The 17,439-nt window shown below is 46.3% G+C and overlaps 1 protein-coding gene across 1 annotated transcript in view; it reads right to left on the reverse strand.

Annotated features, from left to right (window-relative positions):
* TGM4 (transglutaminase 4) overlaps positions 1-17,439 on the reverse strand; it is a 185,259-nt gene that overhangs the window by 54,960 nt on the left and 112,860 nt on the right. The window contains exons 11-12 of the mRNA XM_085631544.1: positions 13,333-13,623; positions 9,749-9,915 (exon numbers count right to left, since the gene is read on the reverse strand). Coding sequence (XP_085487670.1) covers positions 9,749-9,915; positions 13,333-13,623 — 458 coding nt within the window. The remainder of the gene's footprint in view (positions 1-9,748; positions 9,916-13,332; positions 13,624-17,439) is intronic.

The following is a 17,439-nucleotide window of genomic DNA, read 5'->3' on the forward strand; positions in this document are numbered from 1 at the left end:
CATGGATATTTTGCATTGGGAGGCTGGACCGCAGGGACGCGATGGGCATGCGTAATTGTTAAATCTAGATTTTGTGTAGCAGCTTCAGGATACACCTGTTTAAAGATAAGATCCAAAATTAAACTATCCACTGTCTGGCTGTTTTCACGTCATTCGGGTATCCTAGTAAATCTTAGGTTAGACCACCATGATCTATTCTCTGCATCATCCACTCTCATCTGAAGTTCTACCAGTTCAGCCTGTAATTTCTCAGCTAGAGCTTCCTGGTGCGGTTTGACATCCTCTAAATGGGCGACACATTCCTCAACATTGGAAATCTATGCGGCAAGCTGCTGCATGTTTGTATAAATTAAGCTTAGTTGCTGTTCTCTTTTTTGTGCACCTCATCTTGAGAGATTTTCATTTGTTTTAGTTCCCCCCAAGATCTGGTGAAGGAGCACATTCATTGATACAGCCTGGGATTTGCCTACCTCAAAGGTTTGCCCTTCAACTTGAATTTGCGGGGGCTCTGGTATTGATGCCAATGTTCCCAGGATGCCTCCGTCATTCACCTGCAAACTGTCCCATACCATGGGTGAAAGAGGGGCAATAGACAGTAGTTTTAGATGCGCTATCCTGAGTGTCTGGAATTGGATTGTCCTTCGGTAACGTGTCGCCCTTCCTTGCGTTGCTCCTTGACATTAGTATTGAAGAACAGAGGGTATGTTTGAAGTAGCTTTGTCCCAGAGGAATTATTGGGCAGTCAACTTGGACCCCCTCTCACCTCCTTCTGGAGCAACCAAAAGTCTCCCCACTGCGATCCCACTAGCCTCCTTGCCCTTTGCAAAGTCCAAGCATAGTGCGTCTAAGGACAAAGAGCTGTTTGTTTTAGCCTCCATGGAAGTCAAAGATTTTTTGCCTTGAACAATATCTTCCCTTAAGAGTACAAAGGCTGCTCCATCCTTTTATAGGCTGGCTCTTTGATCAAATACGCGATCAGGTGAAGTATTCTGTACTTCTGCACCAGAGAATTTAAGTCCCGCTCCCCTAACAAAGGAGATGTGATTGCAATGTTTTGAGTTGTGCACTGGATTTGTAGCAGCGCAAAACATGGTTGCAGAGACTCTACGGAGTCTCTTCACCGTATTTGGGAACCACTGCTGGGAGATGCTAGTGGAAGCCACAAGCCTCACCTGTGACTACACTGGCCATCTCCAGGTCTATCCACAGGTATGCTCCACCCTGAGGAGAGGCTATTACTCCCCTCCTAGGATGCAAGTTCAGTCTGCCAGCTAAGAGACTCATATCACCAATGCATACTGTGTGATGCCAGGCTGTGGGTAGTGGAGGCCTTCCTGCAGCCATACATCACTGCTAATAACAGTGTGAAATGCTCTAATCCCAATCTCTGGGCTCCCCCTCTCTCACCTTGCTTCCCTTTCTTAACGCATGTTATCACCTTCTCCCAACAAGAGAGTGCTGCCTTTGTGCAGCCCAAACACTGCAATTCAGTCAAAACATAAGAATTCTGTTTCCACTGCCAAACCTTAAACCAGCATTTAGGGAAATACAAATTCAAACTGCAAGTAATGTACAATACCAGGAACTGCTATCCCAACTTTCTGCCGTAAATGCACTGGCTTGACTGAGGACTCGAGAATCTCGTGGAACAGGAGCACTGTGCCATTTCCAAAGCTGCTGTGGACATGCCTTTTTCCGTCCCACCTTCGCAATCCTGGTCTGTGACTCTAACTTGTGGCTTATGGCAAGAGGCGTGCCTCCGAATGGTCCACTCAGGCTTCTCGGATCACATTTTTAGAGATCTCTTACAAATATGAGCAGCGGCAAGGCAGGGAGTAAGTGAGCAAGCGGGGATACAAGGTGCACTACCCCAGAGAAATCCAAGTTTCTCAGGCAGGGTCGAGGTGAGGCGTTTTACATGCCTGCGATATTGGATGCCGTCAGCATACCAGAAACCGCCTCAGCCACAGGGCATGACAGGTGCTCTTCATGGCCTTCACAACGCAATATGTATCAATCACAATTATTCTTGCTCTTTTAAGTTCACAAGAAGAGATTTAGCTCTTAGATCTAAGAATAAGGAGTTGGATGTAGATGTAGTGGTCAGAAGTTCGAGTCCTGCTTAACATTCTTTGATAATATTTTTTCGGTGGGTCCAAAGACAGGTCGGTGTTTGACCCACCAAGATCTGCCCCTCCGGTCCGTCCACCGAATTACGATGCTGTAGAGCGGAGGGACCGTCCACGTGCTTCCGACGGGACCCACTATAATCCCCTAATGTTGGCAGAGCCAGGCTCGGCTCTGCCTTCAGGATTATCAATCAATCAATCAGGTGACTTGTAAAGCGCTTCTACTCACCCTTCAGGGTCTCAATTTGCTGAGGGTCGGGGGGAGACTGACTAAACCACAGTGCCTTTTGATGGATCAGCAAAGTGCCAGGTCTTGAGGTCCTTCCTGAATTGAGGCAGTGACGGTGATTGCCTGAGGTGGAGATGCAGGGTGTTTCAGGTCCTTGCTGTGATGTAGGAGAAGGATCTTCCTCCTGCTGTAGTCTTGTACATATGTGGGATGGCGGCCAGGGCCAGTTGGGTGGGGCGGAGGTCTCTGGTAGGTGTGTGGAATGAGAGGCGATGGTTGAGGTATGCAGGTCACGTATTGTGTAGGGTTTTGTAGGTGTGTTTGAGGAGATTGAAGTTGATTCTTTTGTTGACTGGGAGCAAGTGAAGGTCTCTTAGGTGTCTAAGGATGTGGCTGCAGATGAGGATATTGAGGATGAGTCTAGTAGAGGCATTCTGAATGTTCTGCAGTTTCCTGAGGAGTTTCTGGGTGATGCTGGCGTAGACTGCATTGCCGTAGTCAAGTCTGCTGCTGATGAGTGCGTGGGTGAGCGTCTTTCTGGACTCATTGGGGATCCACTTGAAGATCTTTCGGAGCAGATTTTGCCTGAGGAATCAGGATGATGAGACGGCTTTGATCTGGCAGTTCATGGTGAGCGAGGTGTCCAGGATGATGCTGAGGTTTTGTGTGTGGTATGTGCATGTGGGGGGATCCCAGCTCTGTGGGCAACCAGGAGTCGTCCCAGGTGGAGGGGGTGGAGTCCAGGATGAAGACTTTAGTCTACTCTGAGTTTAGCTTGAGGCAGCTCTCCTTCATCCAGGTGATGACAGCCTTCAACCCGTTATGATGCCACTTTCGGACATGAAAAGTCTGTCGGGAAGTGTCTTTGTGGACCCCTAGCAGGGTCCCCTTCCCCCCGGCCCTCCATTATGGGGATTCGGGGGGGGTACCTATGGTTTCTCCCTTAACATCCCTGCACTGTGTGGCAGGCACCATGAGGTACCTGCCACACGGTGCTGGGATGTTTACAAACATCCCATTTGTCAATTGAAGCTTGTGCTGTGGGCCCTTTCTGCCTACCGCACAAGCTTCCATTGGAAAATGGATGTTTGCGAACGCCCTGTGAGCAATCATATCGTAATCCTGAGGTGAGTACTGCCAACCTAAGGTCGGGCAGTTCCAGACAGATTTGCGTCCGCCCGACATCGTAACCAGCCCATATGTTGTCTGTGTTGCCTCTGTATTATATCTTTGATTTGAGAATCGTCTGAATTGTCAGACGTATTCAGTACAACTAATGTAGCCCTCAAAACAAATTGATGGGTTTTCTGCAATAATTTCTAAACCTTTTGTGAAAGAGACATCACTAACAATGATCTCAATGTACTAATACATGATTACAAGAGCCATCAATACTGGCCGAAACCCTCTAGGGCACACCCAGGGTAAAGGGCATGCTTCTGTTTTCTGCAAACACATATCAAACATGCCGAAATGTAAGATATGTGCCCCAAAAAGCTGAGGGAGAAATCAAACAGGTGATTCTGCCGGGTCCTCAAAGCAAAAGTGCCTTGCCTATGCAACTCTCCATGCTCTGTTTGATAGGAATACAGCCTGTGCGGCTCACTATGGTTATGTACTGTGCATATGCTTCTCCTGTCACCCTTTGTGTGGCTCAGTCAGTTGAAAGTCCATGTTTGTTTGCCGACACCTTCTCTATTGCAAATGCAGACTTGAAGTAAAATGTGGTCTTTTAAGATGAATACAGTTCAGTCACTGAATGGCTGTTCTGTTGGAATATCCATAATGTAAATGACACCTCAACAAAGCAATAGCAGGAGGGTGTGACCCATAGTCCAACTCCAAGTGTGCTGACGTGTAGGAACTTCCAAAATCTGAATGACTGTTAGAATAAGCAACAGAGGAAGGATGCTGACCCGACCCACCTCTACATTTTTTCATTACATGAGCACTATAAGATAGCTGTAACATCATACCTAACAAGAAATTGAAAAGCCAGTATGTCTAGGTTTTAATGGGCAGAAGCACAGCTATTAGCTTTACAATGCATTTTTTCTTTGCAATAAAATGTGTTTTTTTGGATACTTTATTACATGTTTCTCATTTTAAAATAGCTGTTGGCCATCTTGGAACAGCAAAGCAGTGATAAAAGTTTGTAAAAAATCATTCCAGGATGGCTGCTCGTGAATATGTAGGCATTGGCACTCAGACAAGTATTTTTACATACTCTATTTTTCTTCACCATTCCAAGGTGTCTTCCCGCAATATGCCAGCCATTTTGGAATAGTAAAGAATGATTAAGTATGCACAAATACTTTACAGATGGCCTGAGTGTGCATGCATGGGCAGCCATCGTGTTTTCAAACACTTTATTATTGGTTTCCTGTTTCAAGATGGCCATCTGCCATTTTAGAACAATTAATAAAGCATTTTAAAAGTTTATGAAAAAGCAGACAAGGGATGCACTGGGCCTTTGCAAAAGTGGGAAAAAAGTTTGAATGTAAAACAAAAGTTATAACAAAAACAAAGCGCATGTTGGTTCACTGTCTCTAGCATTGCTGGGAACCTTTTTAGGCAGATGTGCAGTAGCAAAATGAAGTCACCCAAAGTCGAGAGAGCCAATGGCTGGGGCGTGGGTTAAGTGCCCAACATGGCGAATGCTCTTTATGAGAGCCCAACCGTATCACACCAGCAATCCGCTTACTCCCTGGGGCATGATCGCCTGAGTTGATATTGTTGTGGCGGCGCAGACTAGGCACCTGCCTTCAGTTGAGAAATCACTGCTGCAACTTGTTCTCAGGCATCAGGACTGAAGGGGTGCTGGCTGGAGAATGTGTGGCAGATATGTATCAGGCTGCGTCCAGTTCACCGCGGGAAGACAGAGTTGCCTTATCCTGGTGGTCCAGAAGCAGCATGATTTAGACTGTGCTGAGACCCCCTTTCTCCATGCGCTACATTGCTGACTGCTCCGGATGCCTGGCGGGCTGTGCGCTAGACCTGCTGCTGCACCGGAGATGCAGAGGAGTGCTGCTACCTGGCTAAAGGGTTCCCTGGCTGTGCTTGCCAGCACTCGAGGTTGTAGCTGCTGGGGCCCGAGTGAGTACAAGATGGCACCCGGCGGCACGCGATCTGAGGGCTGAGGACAGGCCTGAGCCTGCAGGTGGTGAGAGAGGTGCGACCAGAGCTGCAACCTATTTTGGAGCCCAGATTGAGGGCCCCCCCACTCAGACACACAAACTTGTTTTTGGGATGAGTCCGTGCGTCACCCCAGGGCCTAGGGATGAGCCCTAGGGTCACAGAGGGAGATGCTCTGCTGGCTTAAGTGACCGACCCCAGCGGTGGTGTCCAGGTGCTTTGTGAAGAGGTGAGTCAGTGGGCCTGGGACTCACCAACACCTTGCTATGTCCATCAGATGGCCCTGCAAAGACGTCTACTCAGCAACTGCCAACAGGGGGCTTTGAGACATTCTGTGGCCTTTATCCTCTCTATGACTGGACCTTGCCCACTCCACAGGGGACTGTAGTTCTCATGTCCTTATTGCGGGCTGATGCAGAGATGTGGTGGAAGAGCGGAGGCTTGAGCGGGTCCTCATTGGGGCAGTCTCATCTGTGCGATCCTGCGGTAGCAGACCATATTCGCCGGCAAGGTTGAGCTGTGTCATGCATTAGCCTTGGAGAAGAGGGGGTCACTGAAAATGAGACATTTGGGGGATCTTGGACCTGAGCCTGACACCGGAGGTGGGACATCGGTGACTCTCTGTCCAGTGAGGGGGGGGGGGGGTGAAGGGGCTGGGCCTTACTTGGTGCTGGACAAGCCCTCTTGCCTTGATCCCCAAACCCCTTGCTTTTTACCTCTGTTTCTCCTCCTCCGTGTTCCCCATGACCACGCCATGGTGAGAGATTCAACTGTTAGCTCTGCATCGCAACAGAAAATAAGACAAATTTACCAAACAAGTGACCCTGGTGGAGGCTGTTGGCACGACTGGCAGTGACACCCCAGTGGTGCAGGGGCTACAGACTTCCTCCATCCTGCATGTGATCAAGACTTTAAAGATAATATGGAGAGCAAAATGGGAGAACTAAAAGTTGACCTGTCCCTTATTCGGCAAGACCTATGGAACACTACACACAGGGTCACAGAGGTGGAAAGCAGAGTTTCGCGACTGAGGATGCAGTTAACTTGCACGAATCCCGCCTGGTATCCCTGCAATGTTTGGTGGGTCAGCTGGGACCCTGAGTGGAAGATGCAGAGGGCAGATTGAGGCATAATAATCAACGCACTGTGGGTATCCCTGAGGGGACTACACCCACCTCGTTCATTTATGACTGGTTGAAGTGCTGGGTACCCGCAGCAGAGGTCTCAAACTGCTTCATAGTTGAACCTGCACACTGAACACTGACTGCTCAGCACCCGGTGGGCACCCCACCTCATCCTTTTATTGGTCATGCGCTTAACTATGCAGACCATGAAGCCATCTCATGAACACCACGAAAAGCAGACTCACTGACATGTCAATCCTCCCCATGGTGATCTTTCCAGATTACACCCTGAAGGTTCAACAACAACGGTAATCCTTCCAAGAGGTGAAGCAACAACTTAGAGCTCTAGACATTAAACACATGCTCCTCTTCCCAGCACGTCTGAAAGTCATCTTTCAAGATAAGACTTGACACACCAGAGGCGGCTTAGGACTGGATGGAGGAACGTCCTGTTTTATACATTGGAATGAATGGCACACAGCTCGGTGACAACGACCACTCAGCCGGGAACCTAGGGCCCAAGAGACTCATAAAGACGCTTCAACAGAGGTTTAGAGACCACCTGCAAAGACTGCACCCACAGAAGTCTCACTGGCTTCACTGGACCTCACATACGACTTAGGTATAGGTTGGCAACTGCCTACGCAAAATGCAGAAGGCGGCAAGATGACCATGCACTGTTTAACACACTAGTTCTCCCATCGCTTTTTCTTTAGTGGGTTTGAGTTAGTTATGATGGGAGGCCTGCCAATTCTGGGTGTTTGGAAAGGGGGTTTCCGCAGTAAGGGGGATACACATCTCAGGCTAGCCCACTTGACTACTGTCCCTAGTTGGACCACAACAGATACTTCTAGTTCGCAAATTATGGGGGGAGTCGTGGGTGGGGGAGGCGCAAGGCATTTGTTTTGGTTCGACCCAGTGATGGTACTACAAGAGGTTGATACATGACAGACACACGAGAGATGTGCATTGAGATTACAAACACTACTACACCATGCATGGCAGACCCAAGCACACAGCTGGTCTCCAGTGGTCTCCAGAGCTGAGAAATAGGATACCTCTGCACACTGATGACGTTCTGATATTTTTGGATGACTCGAAAGAGACTGGTCCTTGGGCCCGCCAGAAACTCTGAATCTTCGTGTCCTACTATGACCTACTCATGAACAAGGCCAAATCCTCCATCTACCCCATCACCCTCTTCCCATTGACCATGAAGGGCACCTGAACTAATGTTGCCCCAATTGGGGTTCAAATATCTAGGGATCTTCATAACTGACAACAGGACCCGGGCATACAAGTCCAACCTATAGAGTTGCGCATCTACTTATATTAAACGATTGGTGGATTGTGGGGTATGACAATCGGCATGTGCAATGGAGGACTGGATCATGGGCCATGGCAATCTCTGGCATGGGCGGACGCAGGTTAAAGCCCTTTGCAGCTTTGCTTCTTGAGCTACCATAGGTATTTCATCGATGGGTGACAAGCTTCAGAAGGGGTCGCTGAAGTCCTTTCAGGACCTACAGGCCGAGTACCACATGCACTGCACCCGTTCTTCTGTTATCTCCAGCTTCGACATGTACTTGTGCCCTACCTGCAGTCCGTAGAGGACATTCCCGAATACTTGCCCTTAGAAGCAAAGATCTTGCTCACCAATATCAAATCGCCCAAAATGTCTACCATATACAAAATGTTGCTACGAAATTTGCCGGACCTGATGGTGGGAATGGGAGGCCTGGGAACAAAACCTGGGGACGCATGAGGACTGGATTGAGGTGGTGGCTGCTCCTAAGGAAGCGGTGATAGCCTCCTACTTCTGCCTAATCCAATTTAAGCTGTTACATCACATTTACCTCACTGGGGCATGGTTCTTTAAATGCGATTGATCACCACGGGAAGTTGTCTGCGATGCAACAACCGTACCGGAGACTTAATGCACATGTTTTGGCACTGCCCTATTCTCTCACATTTCTGGAACAGGTGTTTGGAACCTTAGAGGGAATACAGGACTGGAAAATACCGACGGAACCCGAAATTAATAATTTAACACATCACAGAGGGCGCAGAGGGGAACACATATGAGAGGGTGTTGCTCTAGCTGGGTTTGTTGATTGTCTAAAGGGATATAGCGCAAGTATGGAACGATAAGGAGGCTTCATCTGTTGAGAGATATGGCACAGGTATGGATCATTGCATGAGTTTGGAACATCCAGTCTACCTAGCGAGAGGGTGCACCAGAAACATCACATGATATGGAAAGAATGGGCCAGACATAGGGGGATATAGCTGGAACCCTGCCCAGCCAAGCCATGGTCCATGAACAGGGACACCACCTTTTGCAGGGTTGATTTGAATTGCTTATAGAAAGGATGAGATGCCCAGAGATTGTCTTGCTTTGTCATTTTGGGAGTCGTGCTTAAGGATACACTGTCATAGATGTTTAATTGTCACTCTGAAGTGCACTGCGTGCCTTTACGTTGCCCTACTATATACTCTGTACCACCCAAGAGAATTGTATGGTTAAAATCAATTTAAATTTTTTTTTTTTTTCAAAGAAAAAGAAAGAGAGTCAATGGCTGAATTGAGCTGATATTCTGCCTCAAGCTATTTGCCATGATGGGCCGTATGAAATGTGAATGGCGATTTAACATACCAATGGAAAAGACCACTGAAGAAAATCTCCTCTGTCTATGTATATTATGCACGATTTGTTTTTGTTTGTAAAGCAATTTTCTGGCGAGGCAACTAAAGGTGTCTTAAAGCTCATACTTAAAAAGGTCAGTGTGCAGGCCAGTCAAGGAATGTCCAGAGAGAATAAAACAAGAAACATAAGGGGGCAAGAAAATCCTGCACGTAGAAGGAAATATAAAAAGATCACTGATAAAAATCAAACTACGGAAAACAACATGAAAAAGAGGTTAAGCTCCCTCCAGTTTCCCTAACGGGCAACATTAAAGGATGCATTAAAGGAAAAATAAAAAATGTTTCAAAGCAAGAACATAACATCCATTGACAGTGTGCAAACGTCAGCAAGGGCACGCGGTGGCCGTGAACCCATCTTTCCTTTTAGTGCTTGCTATAAATGAATATACAATAACACATTCAACTTTTGAAATGTAGCCACTTACGTCAACGATGATAGGAGGATACTGGAAGGCTATGATCTTTTGCACACTGCAAGTTTCTTCACTTCCCACAGCTTCAGAAATAACCGTGACTTTGATTTGAAGTTCATCCTCGACTGTAACCAATGAATTCATGTACACGTCTGCAGGGATCTCAACAGGCATGGAACCTGTGCAAGCACAAGGTCAAGGAAAGAAAACATACATAATAGGTATTGATGTATAGTATATGCATAACAATGCATAGTAAATATGGCTGAAAGTCATTTTTCGCCTGATGAGATGGATTGCTACAATACTGGTGCACTCATATTGAATAGTAAACATGGCTGAAAGAGACCTCAGGCCGGTCCACACAGAGTTCAAGTCTTATTTTGCACCGGCATTTTCGGGCGGCATGGATGTCATTGGACATGTGCAAGTGTAAAACCGACATCTGCACCTAATTATTAGTGGAATGCTGGCGTTTTGCTTATGTTGACCCAGCTGTCTGTGCACATTAGTACAGATGCAATTTTGTAATCTGAGCCGGAATTTACAAGTTAAATGTTCTGATTTCCACACTCTGGGCGATTATCTAGTATCACTGCCCTCAGAAAAACAAGAAAAGTCTTTTGTGATCAGAACCATCCCTTGCTCAGACTCACAAAACATCTTCCACATATTTAAATACCCATCAAGTCTATGCATCTTAGAACTTAGTACGAAAATGGGTGACCACACATCAATTTCAACTTAGGTTCTACTGAGATTAATTATATGATCCTTTTTCAGCAGACACACGTCGCGACAAGCAAAAGTATTTTTTCAAGGATGTGCTCTATATTGTACAGATAGTTGCTAATTGGGGTTGTTTTCAGATATAAAATATCAACATGTCAACCACAGTTGGCATTGTCTATGTTTCAGCGTACAAATAAATGTATGAAAACAACCAGTGGCAAGCTCACTCCAGTGGAAGCAAGGAAAATCAAGACACTTCATTGTGGCCACTAAATTGACAAATGTGGGATTGGGCCCCTCACACTGAGTGGCCCAGGGCTACTGCAACTGTTGCACTACTGATATCTACACCCCTGAAAGGTGTGTTAGTAAACAGATTCATTTCTACTTCTTTATGGATTGCTTATAGTTAATGTTATGCTACAATGTAATATATTTGTTAACATTTTTAAGAGTTGTGATTTCATATCATTCTATGAATCATAAAGACTGACATTCGCAATGACAATTTTGAGATGAAAGGTCATTTTCTCTTTACCACCACACCTTTGAAACACATTTTAAGTCCTTCCTCAAATGTGCAGCATAACAGTAGTGGCTAGTGTGTGGGCGAAGTGGTTAAGGAGGGGTTGGGAGGTGCAACGGACGACAAGGAGGTGGGGGAGGGAGGGGAAACAGACAACAAACCTTTAAAAAACAAAAGAACTTAACTTTCGCCAGCTTCCCGATGCTCCTTTCTGTGTCTTCCCTGCACGACAGGCTCCCAGCCTCCCCTACGGCCAATCCTGACGCTGCTCTCATATTTTAAAACAGCGTTAGAAATGGCCTAAGCACTGGTAATTTGCACTCTCAGAGAGACTGGGAGCCTGTGTTTTGCTGTCTACAACCCGGCAATGAAGCTGGGGTTGGAGACAGCTCTGTGCGCATGTCGATTTGGCTAGCGTGAGACGGCCGGCCAAACCAAAATACACACTGACAACAGTGCCCACCACTCTCTCTGCCACTGCCCTCATGATGGTCCTGCCCCAAGACTCACCCATCCCTCAGAACCTTGAAAATAATACAATAATAAACCAGTTTCATTCTCGTTTTATTTTTCAGGATTTGAGGCTAGCGGGAGGGTGGGAGGGGGGCGATGCTCCTCCCCCATAGCGGAGGAGCCGGAACTGAGCAATACCAAGAGCTAGCAAGAGTTTTTCTGGAAAGTAGGTGCCAGATTTACGAAGAGCTTGCGTTACCCTTGTGTCATGCAAGACGAAGCAAGGCAACATAAGCCCCTAACTGGATTTTACTATGTCACACAAAGCCACCTTGCGGGAGGCAGGCATTCCATGTGTGGAGTGTGTGCATTCCAACGCATCTACCCATGGATTTTGGCGTATTCCCAGATTTACAGAGAGTTGTAAACCTGGGAATGCATCTAAATGGTATACCTCCCAGTCATAACGAGGAAAAATATCTTTATTTCTTCTTGTTACTTCCTTTTTCTATGTGTGATGCAATCGACATTACACATAGAAAAAGGAAAATGCGTTTAAAGATTGTTTTTGTGTAGGAAGGCATGTCTTCCCACACAAAACCAATCTTGCTCGTAACGCAGGCTCCATTGCACCGTGGTGCAAGGGTGTCTGTGTTGGCGCTAGGCAGCACACACTGTGCCAGTGCAAGAATGGAGCAGAAATGTGCTTTATGTTTGTAAATATGGTGCATTTCTGATGTCTCCCTTTCACGCAGTGCAGCAAGTTGCCTGCAACGCAGCATTGCGTGAAATGTTAGTGCATCTACCTATAGATACATAAGAGCAGGACATATCAAACAACAATCAACATAGAATCCAGTGTCACACCACCAGAAGGGACACTAATATCCCACTAGATTGTTTTATGGTCCATATTAAGCATTCAGATAAATTTTGAATCATGCAGCCTCCGCGGGGACTAGCGACATTCTCCTCATATGGTGGACCTACTAAAAAGGCGGCAGGTTCCCCCTGGTGATCCCTAGCACTAAGGGCCATATGTAGGTAGCATCACATTTACCGATTTATAAATACCGAATTTTACCGATTCGGTATTTATGAATCGGTAAATGTAATGTAGGTAACCAATCGGTAATTATTACCGATTCGGTAAATATCGGTATTTAAGAATCGGTATTTACCGAATCGGTAATAATGCATACCTTCCCATTCATTCCTGGAGGCCCATAGGAAAGAATGCGAAGCCAGTTACCATTACCGATTCGGTAAATACCGAATCGGTAATAGGGGAGGCATTATCATGGGTGGCAGGGTGTCACATTGACACCCTGTTGCACCCCTGATTCGTGCATGTGTGCACATGTGGCGCACATCTGCCACAGTGCACTTTTCAAATAGCACAAAAATGCTTTTTGAAAGGTATTCGTCATTTACCATCAACTAGTAGTTGGTGGTAAATAACGAATCCAGACACCAATGATGCACTCACTTGAGTGCCCCCTACATAGCATTTCTGGATTCGGTATTTACCGAATCTGTATTTTACCGATTTCTTAATTTCCGAATCGGTAAATACCGAATCCAGAAAATCTGCCACCTACATCGCAAATGCCTAAATACCGGTCGGTAACGGGATATTTACCGATTTTCGGCCGTTACCGACCGGTATTTGGCTTCCTACATGAGGCCCTAAATGTTGTAATTTGTTTGTTTTTTACTTACACTGTCGCTAATACATGTATTGCAATGCACAATTTAACAGTGCAGTGATAGGAAAATTATGGAGTGGGCGATGACTATCTGAAATATCTTCTAAACAGCTTTCTGACAGCTGCACTATAAAACCCAGCTAATTCTTAATTTAAAAAAAAAGGTTTCACTGTACCATCGCTCTCTCCAAGCTCAATGGCCTTCTTGATGGATGCAAGATTTGCTACAGTCTTTCCAGTGTAGCTCTGCAGCTGACAGCCAACCGTGAGATTGATTGTTTCTGTGTGTATGCAATCTGTAGAGACTTTAATGTCAAGAGCAATGGGGTTTCCTGGAAGCAAAGTTTCTTCGTGTCCGATTTCCAGGTGAAGAATAGGTGGAGGAGGTGGTGGTGCCAATGCAAAGCAGCGTGCTGTTTTCAAATAGGAGCAAGCATTTTGCATAGAGTTCCTTTCTTCTGTAGAACCTAAATGCAGCAAAAAGAAAGAAGCTTTTCAAAACAAAATAATTCACGTACGTGATCAAAGAAAAAGGCTGTCATTTAGAGAAGATGAGAACTTTAACTATTTGAAGTAAAGCAGTTTTAGACCAATAACAATTGCGTTTATTGATCCCATTTCGCATCACCATATAACAATGCGCCTTCGCACAAGCAAATACCTACTATTAGCTCCAGAAAAACATGCAGAAACACCATTTCTTTATGATTTATAGAATTACTGTGACATTCCCTGCCTACTCTAAATTAGGCCCTCAAGCATCAAGCGTTTTTTGTTCCCACAGCTTATGCCTTTGGCTTTGCTCTCACACGGATTCCCCCAGATACGCACAAGGAAGAAACACAAAAAGAAAAGGTTAATTTCTTATCAAGTTAAAGTTAGACTTTAATATCCCAAAATCTGCCAAGATAAGATTTGGTAAGGTCACTATGTTGTAAAATTGAATGTAGATTATTATAGAGAAAGTCTACCATTGCTTCTTTTCGGCCTTAGGAAATGCACCAGTGAGAACACATCTTTCTCATAAAAAGTACTTAGATGGAACGAATGAACCTAACAGCAGTTTTGGATCGCTGAAGTTTTCTAATTCCTGAAGCAAGTAGTCTCTTCTAACAGTGTCCTAATTTGACCAAACCTGATAATCATAATTGGACCCTGTTATACTTGGCCCTTTTAGCAGGGTCATCCCAGGACATTTTGTCTTCCTCCTGTATTTTTTCTGACCTGTTGTTAGTGGTTTTAGGACTCAGGGCACTTTAGCACTGACGTTAAGTGCTAAAGACCATGTGCTCTCTATGGTAAGCCTGGGAAGATTGGTCTACACCTGTTTGGCATATTTAATTTACGTGTCAGTCCCTTATACAGTGGTATCCCATATACCAAGGGCCAGTAAATTAAATGCTACTGGTGGGCTTGCAGTGCTGCTTGCGCTACCCACTAAAATATCCTTTTAAACCTCTTTCAGGCCTCTGCTACTGCAGGGCCTGCGCACGCAGTTTACTGCCGCTATAACTAAACAGCCTATTTGTTTTCTCACTGCTGTGAGGCTGTCCTCTCATAGGGATGCATTGGGGATTCCCTGATATTTGCTTCAGTGGTAATTCCTGACATGAGAAGGGTAGCGTATTCAAGTTTGGAATAATGGTGGTAAATGCTGTGTATTGGTGTTCGCAGATTTATTATTACTATTTTAGAAATGCCACTTTTAGAAGTCAGCATTTCTGCGTGCTAAGTGTCTTTGTGCCTGCCTATTGTGTATTGACTGTCTGGCTTTGGAGTGGCAGAGACTGGGGAGGTGCAGTGGCTCCAATAGAGCCTCGATGAATCAGAACTATGCTGAATAGGCCTGGTCTGCATTTGGAGAGGTGGGAGGAGTAGCACCTGCACCTGAATAGGGCTGTGCCTGCCTTCCACAATGATGGCTCTGCACCCCTGTGGTGTGTCTTGAGCCAAGCCTTATACTTTCAATGGAGGTTGTTGTGCACTTGCAAGGTGCCCCTCAGAACTGATTTGGACAAGGCTCAGAGCCTGTGCCAGGGGGAGAACAAAGACTGTAGTGTAATACGTACTGGGGCTGTGACCCCATGTCTTTTGGAGCTTACTTGGGAACTAGTACGAAGGAACACTCTGCCAAGACGAACCGCAGTGGGACCCAGCTACTACCTGCTGGGAGGCCCTGCATGCTGGCCTACCTGTGTCCAGTTCTGCCTTGTGGATTCCTGGGTAACTGCCACAATATAGCACATGTAGCGCTTCCTGTGGGGCATATGTGTGTACTCTGAACGTGCTGCCCTATTCTTTGTGCTTTGTGGCGTGCCCTGAAGCGGGTGGAGAGCTTATGGTCTGGGGAGACGCTGCGTGTCTTCCCTTCACCTTGCCACATTGTCTGGACTTCCCGTAGCGTGCCCTGAAGGGAGAGTGACTGCCGGGGGCACTGCTCTGCTCCCTGCCAATGGCCCACGTTCAGGTTGCTGGGAGACCCTCGAGACCGCCGGGCAGCCGCCCCACCCACACAGTACGCTAGGCACTGCCTAGGAACCTCAAGTCGTCAGGAAGAGCAGCCGCAACAAAAACGGCCCTGCCCGGTGGGACGGTGGCCCGCAAGCTCAAGGGTATTCTCCAGTAACTCAGAGCTGCCTCACTGAATCAGATGGGGAAGGGAATCCCTCGTGCCCGGCACTCTGAGCTGAAAGGGCACCGGACTCGAGAAGTCAACTAGTTTCAGCCAAAGACCGGGTGAGTGCCTTTTTACCGCACCAGCTCAACGGTGATATTAGCTTTGGCAGCTGCTCCACACGATTGCGGCAGCTGACGGACAGGATCTCACCTCGTGGTGCACTTGCCGCCATTGGGCGCACGAGACCGGGAGAGGTAGCTGGCTTGCCAGCAGCTGCACCGTGCAAATCGTGGCAGCTGCTGATTGTGCACACTATAGGGGGGGATTTTTCTTGCTCCTGTGGTCAACGCAGGGCGAGTCCAAGATGGGCCCTCGAGTTCAACATTACCGCACTTCCTGCGGTAAGCGGGCAGGTGGCCCAAGAACCTACGTTGGGAAGGACAGTTGCCTGTGTAGTAAGGGTGGTGATATGCCTGCTGTTGGCCTGAGGCTTCTAATATGCGTACAGTAATGATGTGATTATGATGTATGTATAATATGTGATGCTAGTGCCCTACATGTGATGTTTTATGACAGTGGCCTGATTGGCCAAGTGATTTACAGGATTGCTGTGTAGTCATGACAGTGGCACAGTAATATATGTGGGTGTGTTCTAATGTGTTTTTATGGATAATACAAAGGCTATTTTTATATAACCTTGTGTGGAGTTTCTTTTGTAGAGTGCCTAGTGTGTCGCTGCATGTGAGTGTATTGCACAAACGTATTACACATTGCCTCTAGGATAAGCCTGATTGCTCTGCCAAACTACCAAGGGGGTGAGCAGGGATTATCTTCAGAGTGTAACTCACTTGCCCTGACTAGAGTGGTGGTTTCTGCCTGACTTAGCCGTTTGCCCTAGCCAACCAGAAATCCCATTTCTAAGAGACAACCCCCCTGCCCCCGCTGCCTCGCCCACAGACCCATTGTACCAGTGGGTTAGCTTGATTGCTTGAGAACTGCGTGCTCTAATCACTGCGACCAACTGGGTGCAGCAAGAGTAAGAGACGTTTGGAATCGGTCATTTTGGTGGGTAGCCGGAAAAAGCTACTGCCCAGTCTTCTCCCACCACTTCAGTCTCACCTGGATACAGAAGAAACAACATAAAATAAATATTAATTTTAAAATTAAGCCTGTTGCAGTCATTCATCTATATACTATTCTCTCCAGGTTTTCAAAAATTGTTTTTCCTTTATTATTCTGAGATTCGCAGTTAATAAATAATTTTCATGAACTTAATTGGGATTTACGTCTTTGAGTCTTTCAACCGTACTGAAGTTTGAATTGTTGCATCTCTTTATCTCAGATGCTTCATGAGAATAAGTGAGTTGGGCCCACACTACTGAAGTGCGAAACAATTATATTTAAGGTTCATTTCGGTATGTGTCTGGAAGTTCCCTATAGTTTCGTTGTTGTGGGAGGTTAGCCATGGAACATGTTAAACATCTTTGGCCATTTGCGCCAAACAGCTTGCTAGAATTTAGTAGCCAATATATGTTTTTGTTATTAAAAATGAAGTGGGCTTGGTCTTCAAATGTTTTTAGGCTTTAACTGCATTGCGATTGCTTCTTGCACTTTTAAACCACCTAAAACTACCGTTTACATGTGCCATGAGGTGGGCGCACAATAC

Source organism: Triturus cristatus, chromosome 10 (assembly GCF_964204655.1).
Source record: "Triturus cristatus chromosome 10, aTriCri1.1, whole genome shotgun sequence".
Classification (NCBI taxonomy): Eukaryota; Metazoa; Chordata; class Amphibia; order Caudata; family Salamandridae; genus Triturus; species Triturus cristatus.